General features: G+C 38.9%; 1 protein-coding gene across 12 annotated transcripts in view; it reads left to right on the forward strand.

Moving 5' to 3' along the window:
• Positions 1-14193, forward strand: part of dock10 (dedicator of cytokinesis 10) — a 68060-nt gene that overhangs the window by 21935 nt on the left and 31932 nt on the right. For 8 of the 12 annotated variants that reach the window (XM_058633508.1, XM_058633500.1, XM_058633503.1 and 5 more), the window contains exons 2-4: positions 12434-12553; positions 13284-13373; positions 13851-13933. In XM_058633508.1, coding sequence (XP_058489491.1) covers positions 12434-12553; positions 13284-13373; positions 13851-13933 — 293 coding nt within the window. Of the gene's footprint in view, positions 1-4017; positions 4411-10333; positions 10429-12433; positions 12554-13283; positions 13374-13850; positions 13934-14193 lie in introns of those variants that run through there. The other 4 variants (XM_058633501.1, XM_058633511.1, XM_058633510.1 and 1 more) reach the window with 3 other exon arrangements.

The following is a 14193-nucleotide window of genomic DNA, read 5'->3' on the forward strand; positions in this document are numbered from 1 at the left end:
TTATATGTGTGATATACATAGACATACTGAGGCTGGATTATATGATTATATGTGTGATAAACATATACATACTGAGGCTGGATTATATGATTATATGTGTGATATACATATACGTACTGAGGCTGAATTATATGATTACATGCAGTGTTGTGTTTGAGATCTCGCTGCACAGACATTTCACTTACACAACATTATTTTACATTTCATAAATGATGCAACGTTAGTAAAAGTCCATTTCAATCCAGTTTAAGTACATTTTAGTTCTTTATAAGACATTTATGTATCTTTAAGATATTTTCCACACATCCTACTTTCCAGCATTTGATTTACTTTTTTTTAATATTGTCTGTGAAATATACCTTTTCACTAATTGTTGCACTATATATATATACACACATTATAAGTGTCTTTAACTTGTCTATGTGTGTAACTGATGAAGAAAAAGCTCATTTGTGTGTTAAATTTCAAACATGCAGAGTTCTTTTTTTTTTTTTTTACTTTTTTAAATGAATATTTGCCTCTGTAGCTATGAGGTGAAAATAGAACAATATTTTTCTTTTACATTTAATTCACTTCTCTTTCACTAGAATTAACTTGGTATACAACCAGGGTTTACGCTGGTTTACTCTGGTTATGCAAGTTACCTGAAACCAGAGAGTGAAATTTCAAAATAAAACAGGAAACCACAAGACAACAACTAAACACAAGTAGCTTTCTTTGACATAGAGTTAAATTCTTTAAACTCAATATTAAACCAGAGAGGAAGTGTTCTCCAAATAAGAAGCAACAGAAATGTTTGTAAAAGTTTGTCACTAAATAAAAAACTTATAGTGGACGTGGAAACTGTGGTTTTTCACAATAAAATATAGTAATGTTCCACATATATACTGTATATATATATATATATATATATATATATATACATACATACATACATACATATGTGTACACACATTCAGACTAATGTCTGTTCATCATTAAACTGTTGAACTCAAACCTAGAAAAATAAAAATAAGCTTCAAATTTCAGCTTCACTGATTTTTAAAGTTTGGCAACAACATTTTGATCAAATTTTACACTAAAATGAAGAAGGTGGAGGAAGAATAAAAGTTTCCGTCAAAGTTGACTGAACGGAAAAATTCCTCTGGATGATTTTTTAGAGTCATTGAGTTTGTGAACATTTGATTCTGTCACAGTCAGCTGCTTTTTATCGCTCAGCTGCACATGGCAAAAATTAATGTTATTTTATAATAATATGAGCATCAACTCTCAGGTGAAATGACTCTGAGACAACATCAAAATCAGAAGTTCCAGGTGAACGTGTTATTTTCTGACGTAATGAGACGCACGTTCATCCTCAGAACTTTAGCCTGTGTTGAGTCTTTGTTGCAAACCTTAGTTTTTAAAGAGATACATTTCTGTATTTCATGAATCCAGAGTCAAAAATAGAGAATAGTAAAAAGGAAACATTGTCAGTGAGCTCTATTTTAAAAGTCATATTGTGTTTTTGGTTAATTTGTGACGTCACATGGATAAAGTCAGTGTCTCAGGTATATTTGGTCATTTTTTTTGTCAGGATACAAAATATTATTGGAACACTATTGGTTTTAAAATGTTTTATCAGCAACTCAAACAGTCGGTAAATAAGCTGCTACCTCCTTTGACTTCTATGTTAGCGCCCTCTACTGGTATTATTTTATGTTTATGTATTTTGCACAATGAAGAAAATGGATTTCTACATCTGCTACGACATGAGTATGAGAAATATGATGTTAATTTAATCTCGCAGTTGAACACGGGGGAAAAAACTTTGTATATTTATTGGTATCAGCAAATCAGATATTGGCAAAAAAGTCCGATATTGTGATCATGTGGCCATTTGAATCTGCTTTAGGGAGAATTTTAGCCTCAAAGATTTACAGAGACAGTATCATCACATTTACATAGTTTTTTTATATACATCATCTCTTAAAAGGTTAAAAGGCATGGGATGTGATGAGCAATTGTGTTTGTAGATCTGTGATAACCCATAATAAAAGCACTAATATGGACCCTATATATAATCATTAGCATCACAGTCAAAGCTGCGTCATTCACACATTATTTAACCACATCCGGTTGGTTTGTTATTCATATTAATAGCGGATACTCAAATGCTCCTATTAAATCTTATAATATGATCATCTCATACAACACAAGTTCGATGTGCATAACACTAACGTAACGTAGATCAACGATATTAATAAAAACTCACCCCATAAGAAGACAGAAGGTTAATAAGAGGTTTGGGGTGCTTTCTTTTCATTGCTGGCGTCGTGTCGTCATCGCTGAAGTAATTACTGTGTCTGTTCACTTCAAGGTGTCCAGTTATTCTCATGTCCTGCCACTCTCTTTCGGCCGCTAAATAATCCATCCGTTTGTGTATAGACACTGGAGAATGTTTGTGACGATGAAGTCCACTAGCTTACATGCTGGCACGTTAGTGACAAAGACCACTATCTTAAATGCTAACGCGTTAGCGACAAAGACCGCTAGCTTAAATGCTAACGTGTTGGCGATAAAATCCGCTATCTTAAATGCTAACTCGTTAGCGATAAAGTCCGCTAGCTTAAATACTAACGCGTTAGCGGTAAATACCACTAGCTCAAATGCTAACGCGTTAGCGATAAAGACCGCTAGCTTAAATGCTAGCGCGTTGGTGATAAAATCCGCTATCTTAAATGCTAACTCGTTAGCGATAAAGTCCGCTAGCTTAAATGCTAACGCGTTAGCGATAAAGACCGCTAGCTTAAATGCTAACGCGTTGGCGATAAAATCCGCTATCTTAAATGCTAACTCGTTAGCGATAAAGTCCGCTAGCTTAAATACTAACGCGTTAGCAATAAAGTCCGCTAGCTTAAATGCTAAAGCGTTAGCGAGATGGTGTCTTGTTAAGAAGTACAGCCACGATTTAGTTCTTCTGCCATGTGCTTCTGAAGCAGCAGTAACAGTGATAAGCAGCAGCTGCTGCTTATTAAGTAGCCATGTGTTTCCTGTGCCAGCAGCTGATTGGCTGAACAAAAGCACTGGAATGTGATATCACCACACCCTAACTAGGAATCATTCACAGTGATCAAACAACTCTAATTCAAATACAACGATAATGTGATTTAAAACTTCAACTTGCTTATTCTGTAAAAAACGGAAATCAGAGATTTTTCTTTGTTTACTGGAAATGGGCTGGTTTACTCACACACACACACACACACACACACACAAACCCACAACGGAAGTAAAAGAAACGGTGGAATTTGATGATGAGGAAAACAATGTCACTGTTACCAAACATAAGTGTGCTGGTTCTGTCTCTGTAAACACTCACAGTGAACATGGACCAGAAAGCAGCTACATATGAGGTAAAAAAACACACAAACAAAAACCACAAAGAAACACACAAAAACTGTGAAATCATGGAATTTTTGAATCAAAAAAGTCTTATTTTATCTCGTCTGACACTGAAACTCTACACGTCTGCTGAGTGTGTGTGAAGACGCGCCCACACACACACACACACACACACACACACCCACACACTCTCTCTCCCTAGTTCCTGACACACACTGTGCAGAGCTCTGAGCTGGAATATTAAACAGAATTCACTGTTGCAGAATCTGCACACACACACACACACACACACACACACACACACTGCAGACACAAAGGCAACAGTTTATTTAACCAAAGCAAAATCTGAGTTTGTTTAAATGTGACTGAGAGAGAGAGCGAGAGAGAGAGAGAGAGACACTGCAGCAGAATGAACATCAGAGAAAATACACTGTGTGTGTGTGTGTGTGTGTGTGTGTGTGTGTGTGTATACCAGCTGGTTCTGGTCAGCTGACAAATGCTGCAGACTGTGATTTGTTGCTGGAGCTGGGCTGAACCATGCACAGCTGCAGTGTGTGTGTGTGTGTGAGAGAGAGAGGCTGTGTTCGCTCAGCAGCAGTCACAGTATGAGCTGCACTGGAGCACAGACACACACACACACACACAGACACAGACAGACACAGACAGACACAGAGACAGACAGACACAGAGACAGACAGACACACGGACACAGGGACGTGAGGTCGTGCAGGGACCAAAAATGCAGCCTCACTTTTCTGACTGACAGCACCAGAGGAGGCGGGACTGAAGTGGACTGAACACCCCATCATCATCATCATCATCACCACTGAGGCGGAGCTCAGGTGGACAGGAAGGTGAAGACTTATTATGGGATGTTCAGCCAGTGCGGTCCTGCTCCTGCGCTCGGTGGGCGGGGCCGACTGTGGTCACATGTGTTCACGACAGGACCGGATGTCACTAGACGCTGCCACGCCCACTCTTGAGGGCTTCACCTCCACCGCCTCACCTTTGACCATCGTCGTCATGGTAACCAGCAGCACCTCTCTCTGTGTGTGTGTGTGTGTGTGTGTTAATAATTCAGAGCAGTTTGTGATTTCTGAATATTTTCTGTTTTCATTCAAAACAAGATCAGGTTTAACAAACACTGATCAATATTTTATGACCCAAATGAGTGATGGAGGAAATAATTGACAGATGATGATGAAAATAGTCTTTTGTCCCTGAATTAGATTAGATTAGATTAGATGAGACTTAATTGATCTCACATCAGAGAAATTCACTTGTTACAGCAGCAAAAGGAAAAGTCAAGTGATAAGAATAAAATGAGTATAAAGTGCAGGAAATTCATCTTTATGCTGATACATCAGGAGCTTGTGCTGATAACTGATATTTCTACATTTTAATCTCTGCGAGTAACTGGTATTTCTACATTTTAATCTCTGCGAGTAACTGATATTTCTACGTTTTAATCTCTGCGAGTAACTGATATTTCTACGTTTTAATCTCTGCGAGTAACTGATATTTCTACGTTTTAATCTCTGCGAGTAACTGATATTTCTACGTTTTAATCTCTGCGAGTAACTGATATTTCCACGTTTTAATCTCTGCGAGTAACTAATATTTCTACGTTTTAATCTCTGCGAGTAACTGATATTTCTTCGTTTTAATCTCTGCGAGTAACTGATATTTCTACGTTTTAATCTCTGCGAGTAACTGTTATTTCTACGTTTTAATCTCTACGAGTAACTGATATTTCTACGTTTTAATCTCTGCGAGTAACTGATATTTCTACGTTTTAATCTCTGCGAGTAACTGATATTTCTACGTTTTAATCTCTGCGAGTAACTGATATTTCTACGTTTAATCTCTGCGAGTAACTGATATTTCTACGTTTTAATCTCTGCGAGTAACTGATATTTCTACGTTTTAATCTCTGCGAGTAACTGATATTTCTACGTTTTAATCTCTGCGAGTAACTGATATTTTGTACGTTTTAATCTCTGCGAGTAACTGATATTTTGTACGTTTTAATCTCTGCGAATAACTGATATTTCTACGTTTTAATCTGCGAGTAACTGATATTTCTACATTTTAATCTGCGAGTAACTGATATTTCTACATTTTAATCTGTGAGTAACTGCAGAGTCCAGCAGAACGTTGTTCATGTCACAGCAGACGTAGAGATACTTTTTCTTCATTGTGCAGAATGAATAAACATCAAAATACAGTAACTGTAGGGGGCGCTAACATGGAAGTGAAGGACGCGTCATCTTATTCACAAACTGTTTTAGTCACATGAGTTTGTCTGTTTGATAAAGTCAATATTAGCTGTTATACGGAAAACTTGATCAAGACAAAGTTGATTCCGTCTGACGACAGTCTGTTTATGTTCTGAAGTCACGTTAAATCACACGGGTTTCTGTGAGATCACAAATCCCCGGTCCTGGTCCTGGTCCTGGTCTGTGCTTTCTCTTGTGGAGACATTTTTCAGAGACTTTTGAAGTTTGTGATGAGTCATGGTGTTTTACTTTTTTATTTTAATGAGCTTCAGTTTATATTTTTGTGTATTTAAATGACATCGATGGCTACGTGGGCGGAGCCTAGAGGAAGCATTAAAGACCTGCTTCTGCTTTGTTTTCGTCCTCGTATGTAAATGTAATCCAGGTTTTTCTCTTCATTTCTAACTCGTGTTTGATCAATGATTCTGTTTCCATTCACACAGTGTGTGTGTGTGTGTGTGCGTGTGCGTGTGTGTGTGTGTGTGTGTGCGTGTGTGTGTGTGTGTGTGCGTGTGTGTGGGGTCAGACATGAGGAATCCACTTTCTGTGGGAAAAACTCTGCTCTCTCTGCGTTCGCCTGTGGGGACGACCGTGATAAAAATAACTCTTTAAACAGAAACATGAACGACGTGAATGAGTGAACGACGTGAATGAGTGAATGAGGAGATTTTTCAGAACAATGTTTCACGTCAGGAATCTGTTTTTGTTTCTCTATCCGAGCGTGGCCAGACGTGTGTTTCCAGAGAGACGCTGGTCTCTGAACACAGCCGTGGAAAAATGTCGGCGAGTTCTGGCAGAAGCAGAATTCTTCTGTTTTCTCTTTTATTTATTTCCCTCCATAAACTTTCTGTCTCTTCCTGAGCCACTTTGTTCTCTGTGGAAACTTACAGTACATTCATCACAGTCTGCTGCACTAATGCATTCACTCTGCCTCTCATCTGCTACACTCTGTCATAATAAGCTGTTTCACTCTGTCATAATAAGCTGTCATTGGAAGAGTATCATCACAGTCTCCATCTACAGCCACTAAAAGGCAACGTTTGTGTCTTACATTCGTCCGGAATGGTTTCAAATCTCACAGTCATGTGATCGAGGACAGGTTTAACTTTCCTCATGTTTTCATCATGTTTTCTTCATGATTTCATCATGACTTCATTATGATTTCATCATGTATTCATCATGTTTTCATCATGATTTCATCATGTTTTCATCATGTTTTCACCATGATTTCACCATGATTTCATCATGTTTTCATCATGTTTTCATCATGATTTCATCATGTTTTCATCATGTTTTCACCATGATTTCACCATGATTTCATCATGTATTCATCATGTTTTCATCATGATTTCATCATGTTTTCATCATGTTTTCATCATGTTTTCACCATGATTTCATCATGTTTTCATCATGTTTTCATCATGATTTCATCATGTTTTCATCAGGAATTATCATGATTTCCTCATGTATTCATCATGTTTTCATCATGATTTCCTCATGTATTCATCATGTTTTCATCATGAGTTCATCATGATTTCCTCATGTATTCATCATGATTGCATCATGATTTCCTCATGTATTCATCATGATTTCCTCAAGTTTTTATCATGAGTTCATCATGATTTCCTCATATATTCATCATGAGTGCATCATGATTTCCTCATGTTTTCATCATGAGTTCATCATGATATGATTTCCTCATATATTCCTCATGTTTTCATCATGAGTTCATCATGATATGATTTCCTCATGTATTCATCATGTTTTCATCATGATTTCCTCATGTATTCATCATGAGTTCATCATGTTTCCATCATGTCATCGTGTTAAACGTTTGTGGGCGGAGTCAAATGAAGATAGAAACACAGCTGTGTGTCGTCACGTAAACACAGAACAGTGGCGGCTCCGTTACAGAACCCTGAGGAGCTCCAAAGGTCACATGACGCTTCCAACAACTTGTTGAGGATAAATATTTTGAACAAAGGAAGGAAAACAACTTAGGAACTGATTTTTACCAAATGTTGGATGATGATTCAGTGAAAGGTTAGAACATGAGTGAGTTAATGAGTTAGTTGGTTGTGGCCTTGTGTGACCTGGTCTCAGCCGAGTGGACGATGATTCTCCTGCAGATCTGAGGAGAAAGTGTCTTGTGAGTGTGTGTTGGAAGCAGATGAGACGAAAACACTGATGATGTAAAACACATTTCTGCTCCTCTGTCTCACACGTGTCTCTTTCTCTTCTTCTCTCTTTATTCATCTTTTCTCTCTCGCTCTGTTTATTTGACCCTGGTCTTTACACTCAGTGCTCTCTGGCTCCCCCTGCAGTCAGTAAACGGTATTGTTTGTATATGTTGCAGTCACGTGCAGATCGGTGAACTCTGACCTCTCTGGTCGTGTCGTATAACATGCTGTTAAAAATGATCTTACGGACTTTATTTGAAGGTAGAAATTCTATATTACAAGTTCTCAAGTACAGAGCTCCCCCTACAGTTTGGGAGGACACATGTCTACCTCTTTATCGTCAGTGTGGTAAAAACTCCTCCTGACCACGTCCAGGTTGTTTCCATTTTTCTGATGTTTCCTCGTGGGTTTGTGTCGTTTACTCTTCTTCAACACTTAAAAATCCTGCTTTTATTCTGAAAAATAGTTTTTCAGTGTCCTCAGCCTCAGATGTCGGACACTTATGTGACGGACAGACAGAGGGACAGATGGACAGAGGGACAGACAGAGGGACAGATGATGGAGGAGAGTGGTGCTCTCACAGCTGTGGTTAACAAACATCACCTCAGTCCTGCTGATCACAGCGAGAGCAGGGAGGAGGTGGAGGAGGAATCAAAGGGAGGAGTAATGAAAGAGTGCAGATGATGTTTGATGAGATGAGGAGGAGGAGGAGGAGGATGAAGGACGAGTGAGCAGAGGCAGCTGCTTCAGAACAGAGGGAGAGAAGAAGAAGAAGACTTATTGTTTCACACGTTTAAGAGACACAATAAAGGAGAACAGAGTGAGATGTAAACGCAGGTGTCAAACTCGTGGCTCGTGGACCACATGCAGCCCTTTGATTGATTTAATGTGGCCCGTCACTTAAATGTTTCTAAAGATATTCGTATTTTATTGTGAACCATAAATCAAACGTGGTAAAGTCTAAATGAATGACTTCATTATTGAATTCATGCTCAGTAAAAGTTTTATCATTTCTCACTGAACTGATAATCTAATCTAAATCTGCAGAGATTACAAAGAGACGACACATGCTAATTAGCTACACTACTCTACATGACTCCACTCAATTTAGGAACTGATTTTTACCAAATGTTTGATGATGAATGAGTGAAAGGTTAGAACATGAGTGAGTTAATGAGTTAGTTGGTTATGACCTTCCATAATCCATAATCTGTGTGTGGGGGTGACAGGACCGGGCAACTCAAGACGATCAGTCAACAAATGAGAAAAGAGCAGGAAGTTAAACAAGGTCTCAGGCTGGTTTACAAAATAAAACAGGAAGTTAATTCAACCCAATACAAAAAACTTCAAAATAAGACAAAGATAAATGTAAGTTTATCAGGACGATGAAAGTCAAAACTAAACTAAATCAAGGGTCAAAGGTCATCAAAGGGAGAAAAGTATTTAGAAAACAACAGGTGATTAAATTGAATCAGTTTAGTTTCCTAAAAGCATAAAAAGACCTCATTATATTATTATCATGTTGTCAGTTTTATCACAGTTGTTTGTTTCCTCTCACACTGAACTCTGGGGAAGTGACTCTGTGTGTGTGTGTGTGTGTTATTACAGTATTTACATCTGAACGTCTCTGTGCATTCACATCATTGATACTTTATTATTATTCTTGCTGAATGATTCAGATTTACTTTATTTTATTTACAGTTTATCTAAAACTTCAATCACACAAACAACAATCAGTGAGTCAAAGGTCAAGGATCAGAGGTCAGAGGTCAGTGAAGGACAGTGAGACAGAGACTGTAACTCTGTAAATGAAACAGCAGTTTTATGAAATTCTGAAACTATAACGCAATTAAAAAAAAGTTGTAATTATGTGACTTTATGTGACTTTAATTGTGTCCGTTCCATGTGTTTTGTACTCATTTATATCATTAATTACACATAATCTACCACGATGTCATAAATATACAGATATAATATTCATATCTTGACCTCAACTGTAATCTGTCGCACGTCTGCAGTGAATCAGGACTAACGAGGGACTTTATGTTGTTATAATATTTGCTGTTATTGTTTCCTCTCTCTCAGTTTCTCTATAATTAAAATGAACTGAAATGAATGCGGAGCAGATGTTTAGTTTCACACTCGCCGGGGATTTTCTGTGTGTGTGTGTGTGTGTGTGTGTTTCAGGTGTTTCTCATGTTGTGGGGACCTGTTTACACTCAGTCACATGATGTATATACTGTATATTATATATATATTAGAAATCAAGTCCTCATAACCTAATTTGTTAGATTGTAAAGGTGGACATGTGTCGTATGTTTAGATTAAGGTTAAAGGTTAAGTCTCCCAGACATGACTGTAAGTCAATGTACGGTCCTCTGAAGTCATGGAAAGCAGACTGTGTGTGTGTGTAGAGAGGAAGTTGATTGTTTGATGTCTGACACACACACACACACACACACACACACACACAGTTCTGCTTCTCACAGAGCTGCAGCGTGGTCATGAGCTTCAGGAGCAAAATCACCTTCAGGAAGAGAATTAAGAGCAAGAGAGTGAGATCGGTTTTCAACCACCTGAATATTGTAGGTATTTACGTGTGTGTGTGTGTGTGTGTGTGTGTGTGTTTGTTTCACTCTGTCACTCACACGGTCGTCACATGTCTGTCGTCCTCGCTCAGTGACTGACACACTCTCATGTCTCGTCACTGAAGCTCAGTCTGTGCTGAACACGACACAGCGTCAGGGTTTATGATCCTGTCTTACTGTCACAGACATTTGAAGGAGGGAGCTGCTGGCAGGTCAGAGGTCAGAGGTCAGAGGTCTGTGGTCCAGTGAAGACAGAGACGATGATGATGATGATGATGATGATGATGACAGGAGATAGAATGCCACATTTGTGTTTGACGTCTGTCGATGAACATGTGAGCATGAAGACACATGAAGCCTGTGACTCAGTCTCCTCAGGTTTAGCAGGTCAGAGTCCAGTGTAAAACTCCTCTTCATCATGTGTGACATCATCACTGAAGAAGACCTCCACCGCGTTTCACACATGTCTCTGTTCTTCTGCTAATGAGCGGTTAGCACCTTGTGCTGCAGCCGGCTTCAGTGCTGCCCTCTGGAGGTTGTTGCTGACGTCACTTACAGTCATGTGTTCTTTGGTCGACCTGTCGGACACCAGTGGTTTCTTTCTTCTCTCTGACTGCTGAGGTGTGTGTGTGTGTGTGCGTGTGTGTGCGTGTGTGTGTGTGTGTGTGCGTGTGTGTGCGTGCGTGTGTGTGTGTGTGCGTGTGTGTGCGTGTGTGACTTCCTCTCTGCTCTGCCTCGCTCTGGTTTTGCTTCTTCTTCTCTTCACGTCTTTTGTACGTGAAAATGAAAACATGGCCGTGATGTTTTCATTTCACATGTTCAAATGTGAACGTGTGACTCATTTATTCACCTGTTACATCTTCAAAGTTATAAAAAAGAAAATAATAATGTAATAATGTAATAATGATCATCAGAAGATCAGAATCATGTCAAGATTATAAAATAAAAAAGACGCAAGTCTTAGATTATAGTGAGGATTCTGGGAGAACATGACTTTAATCTGAGATTACAAGTCTGGAGATTTTGAAAAGTCCGAATTTGAGAAACAAGTTAGAATTCAGACTTTGATGTCAAGAATGATGACTTTAATCCCATAATTTTGACTTTAATCTAACAAATCCAGATTAAATTAAAAATCTGATTCTAATTTAATTTGATTCCTAAATTCTGACAAATCTGAGATTAAAATCTGATGACTTTAATGCCAGAATTCTTAGAAGAAAAAGTGGCAAAATAAAAATAAACAAGTCAGAAATCTGAGACTCAGAATTCAAATCAGAAGAATTCAGAGAAAAGTCTTGACCCTGAATTCTGAGCTTTACAGATTAATTCTGCCTTTAAAACGTGTCTGAAATGTTTCACTGACAGAGAACTCACTTCCTCTGTGACACTTTTAGATCGTCATGATGTCATGGCCAAACACAGGAAATGCCATTTTGGTCGAGAGTGTTTATTCCCTCAGTCACACTTTGACTTTTACTTTTTTAAATATCATTAGTGCTGTCAAACGATTCAAATATTTAATCGCGATTAATCACATTAATGTCATAGTTAACTGCGATTAATGTCACATTTGTATCTATTCTAAATGTCCCTTGATTTCTTTGTGTCCCATTATTTCTTCTCATTTTAATGCTCTTATCAACATAGAAAAGTGGATCTGCTTTCTTTGTGCTAATGTTTTTTTATTGAGACAATATCTCTGTCACCTGCATATTGTGATTTATTGCTCTTATCGTGAGAGCCGCACAATAATAATAGAAGTAAATAAAGAGTCCCGTGGTTTAATGTGTTGTTGCCGTACCGAGCTAATCCGAGCTAAAGGAGCTAGCGGTCTTCGGTGGTCTCCTGACTACGGTTGGGGGGTCTGCCAGCTTGGTTGGTAACACTGCAGACATCATGACTTGGATGAAATGATCCAGGCTGAAGATATTGATTGTTAATCTCAGTGCATATTTAATCTAATCTGTATCTGATCACATGTCTGTGTGTGTGTGTGCAGCAGGAGAAGCCTAAACTGATCGATCCTCTGGATTATGAGTCGGTCATCTCTGAACTGTGGGACGAGCTGAAGGACGATCCTCTCAGAGAGCTGCTCCTCTTCCCTGATCATGATTTCTCTGTAAGACTTTTTTCATTTAAACTTTATCTGTAGATTAATGTGATCAGCTGTAATCTTAATCTGCTGCTGCTGAGCGGAGATGAACTTGCTCTGTTAAAAGGTTAGAAAAACAAAAGTGTTTTAAATGGTTACCATGGTTACCAGTTCACTCTGCACTCTGTTATTGGGCGGTTGATGGTGGTGGGCGGAGCTAGTTAGAATCGTAAATAACTTAATGTTAATGACACACGATGATCATTTTAGGACGCACATTTCTTACATCATTTAACCTTTAAGAGTTTTTATTAAATGATTAAATGTAATATTTGTTTCTTCAGTTTATGAACATTAATAATGTGATGATTCAGAACCTTAGTCTGATTAAACTGTGACTGTGTCCATGGGTTCCATGGAGGCTCCGCCCACGTTAGCCCACTTAGAACCCTTTAAAGACGAGATGGGTACTGAGTGAGTACAACATGGTCCTGGACTTGAAGTAGACAAACTGTGCAGGTCCCACATGGTTTCAGTAACACGGGTGAGGTCACCATGGAAACCACGGACAGACCATGATACAGAACTTACATAAGCATGACATATAGAAATGACTGTTTGTGGTTTTGGATTGAGAGTTCTGGGATCACAGATGAAGGTTTCAGACTCTGCATCATGAACGTGTTTGTGGTCAGACCTGCAGGATCCACATCAGTTTCCTTTTTATTATAATGTCTTTATGTGTCCATGTGTGCAGGTGTCCACGGTTCCTCAGGACAGACGCACTCTCAGGTCAACTGTCCCTGAAGGGACAGAGCTGCAGTCTGAGTGTCTGCTGGTCAGACAGGTGACACACTTTTCATCCTCTTCATCATCTTCATCGTCTTTCTGCTTCTCACGTGTGAATGTTTTCTGGTTTCTTTGAAATCATGATGAACATCATCCGTCATTATTAATCCACTGTAACAGATTCACTCGTGTTTGAACTGAAACTGTTGTGGTTGGAGTGTAAACGCCGTCAGTTTAGACTGTTCCTAATACAGGACTTCCTGCTTCTGCTGTTACCATGACGCTAAAGACAAGCAGATGTGTGTGTGTGTGTGTGTGTGTGTGGTTGAGCAGCAGACTCCTCTGGGGTAGAATCTTTAATCCACTTCCCTTTTATAATTTAAATCATCTCCACATCAGTGGCTCGGGTTTCTCTTCACACTGAAGCTTTTTCTCTTTGTTTCAGCAGATCCAGGCCAAAGTTTAACACCATAAAAAAAGTCATTTTGGATAATTAATATGTTGAAATATTAATGTCTTCTTCTTCCATCCTCAGGCCTGTAAGTATTACAACTCTGAGCTGAATGTGGTCCAGTTCAAGTATGATGAATATGCTGGAGATTACCGTCTGCTGCCCAGGTAATTCATCCACACTCTGCTCTAATCTGCTCTAATCTGCTGTCAGAGGTTAACAAGCCTCAAAATAACCCTCCTGGACTTTTAGGAGCAGACGTTGAGACGTACAAAGGTGGTAGAAGTGAACATGTAAGGTCTATGGATGATAGTTGAAGTTAAAGTTCAAGTCAAGCGAGTTTTTTTAACATTCCCAGTGAGAGTGACCTGCTGCTGGACCTCTGCAGTCCCTGCTCTGCACCACAGGAATGTCCCCACACTGTCCA

This window comes from Solea solea, chromosome 7, assembly GCF_958295425.1.
Source record: "Solea solea chromosome 7, fSolSol10.1, whole genome shotgun sequence".
Classification (NCBI taxonomy): Eukaryota; Metazoa; Chordata; class Actinopteri; order Pleuronectiformes; family Soleidae; genus Solea; species Solea solea.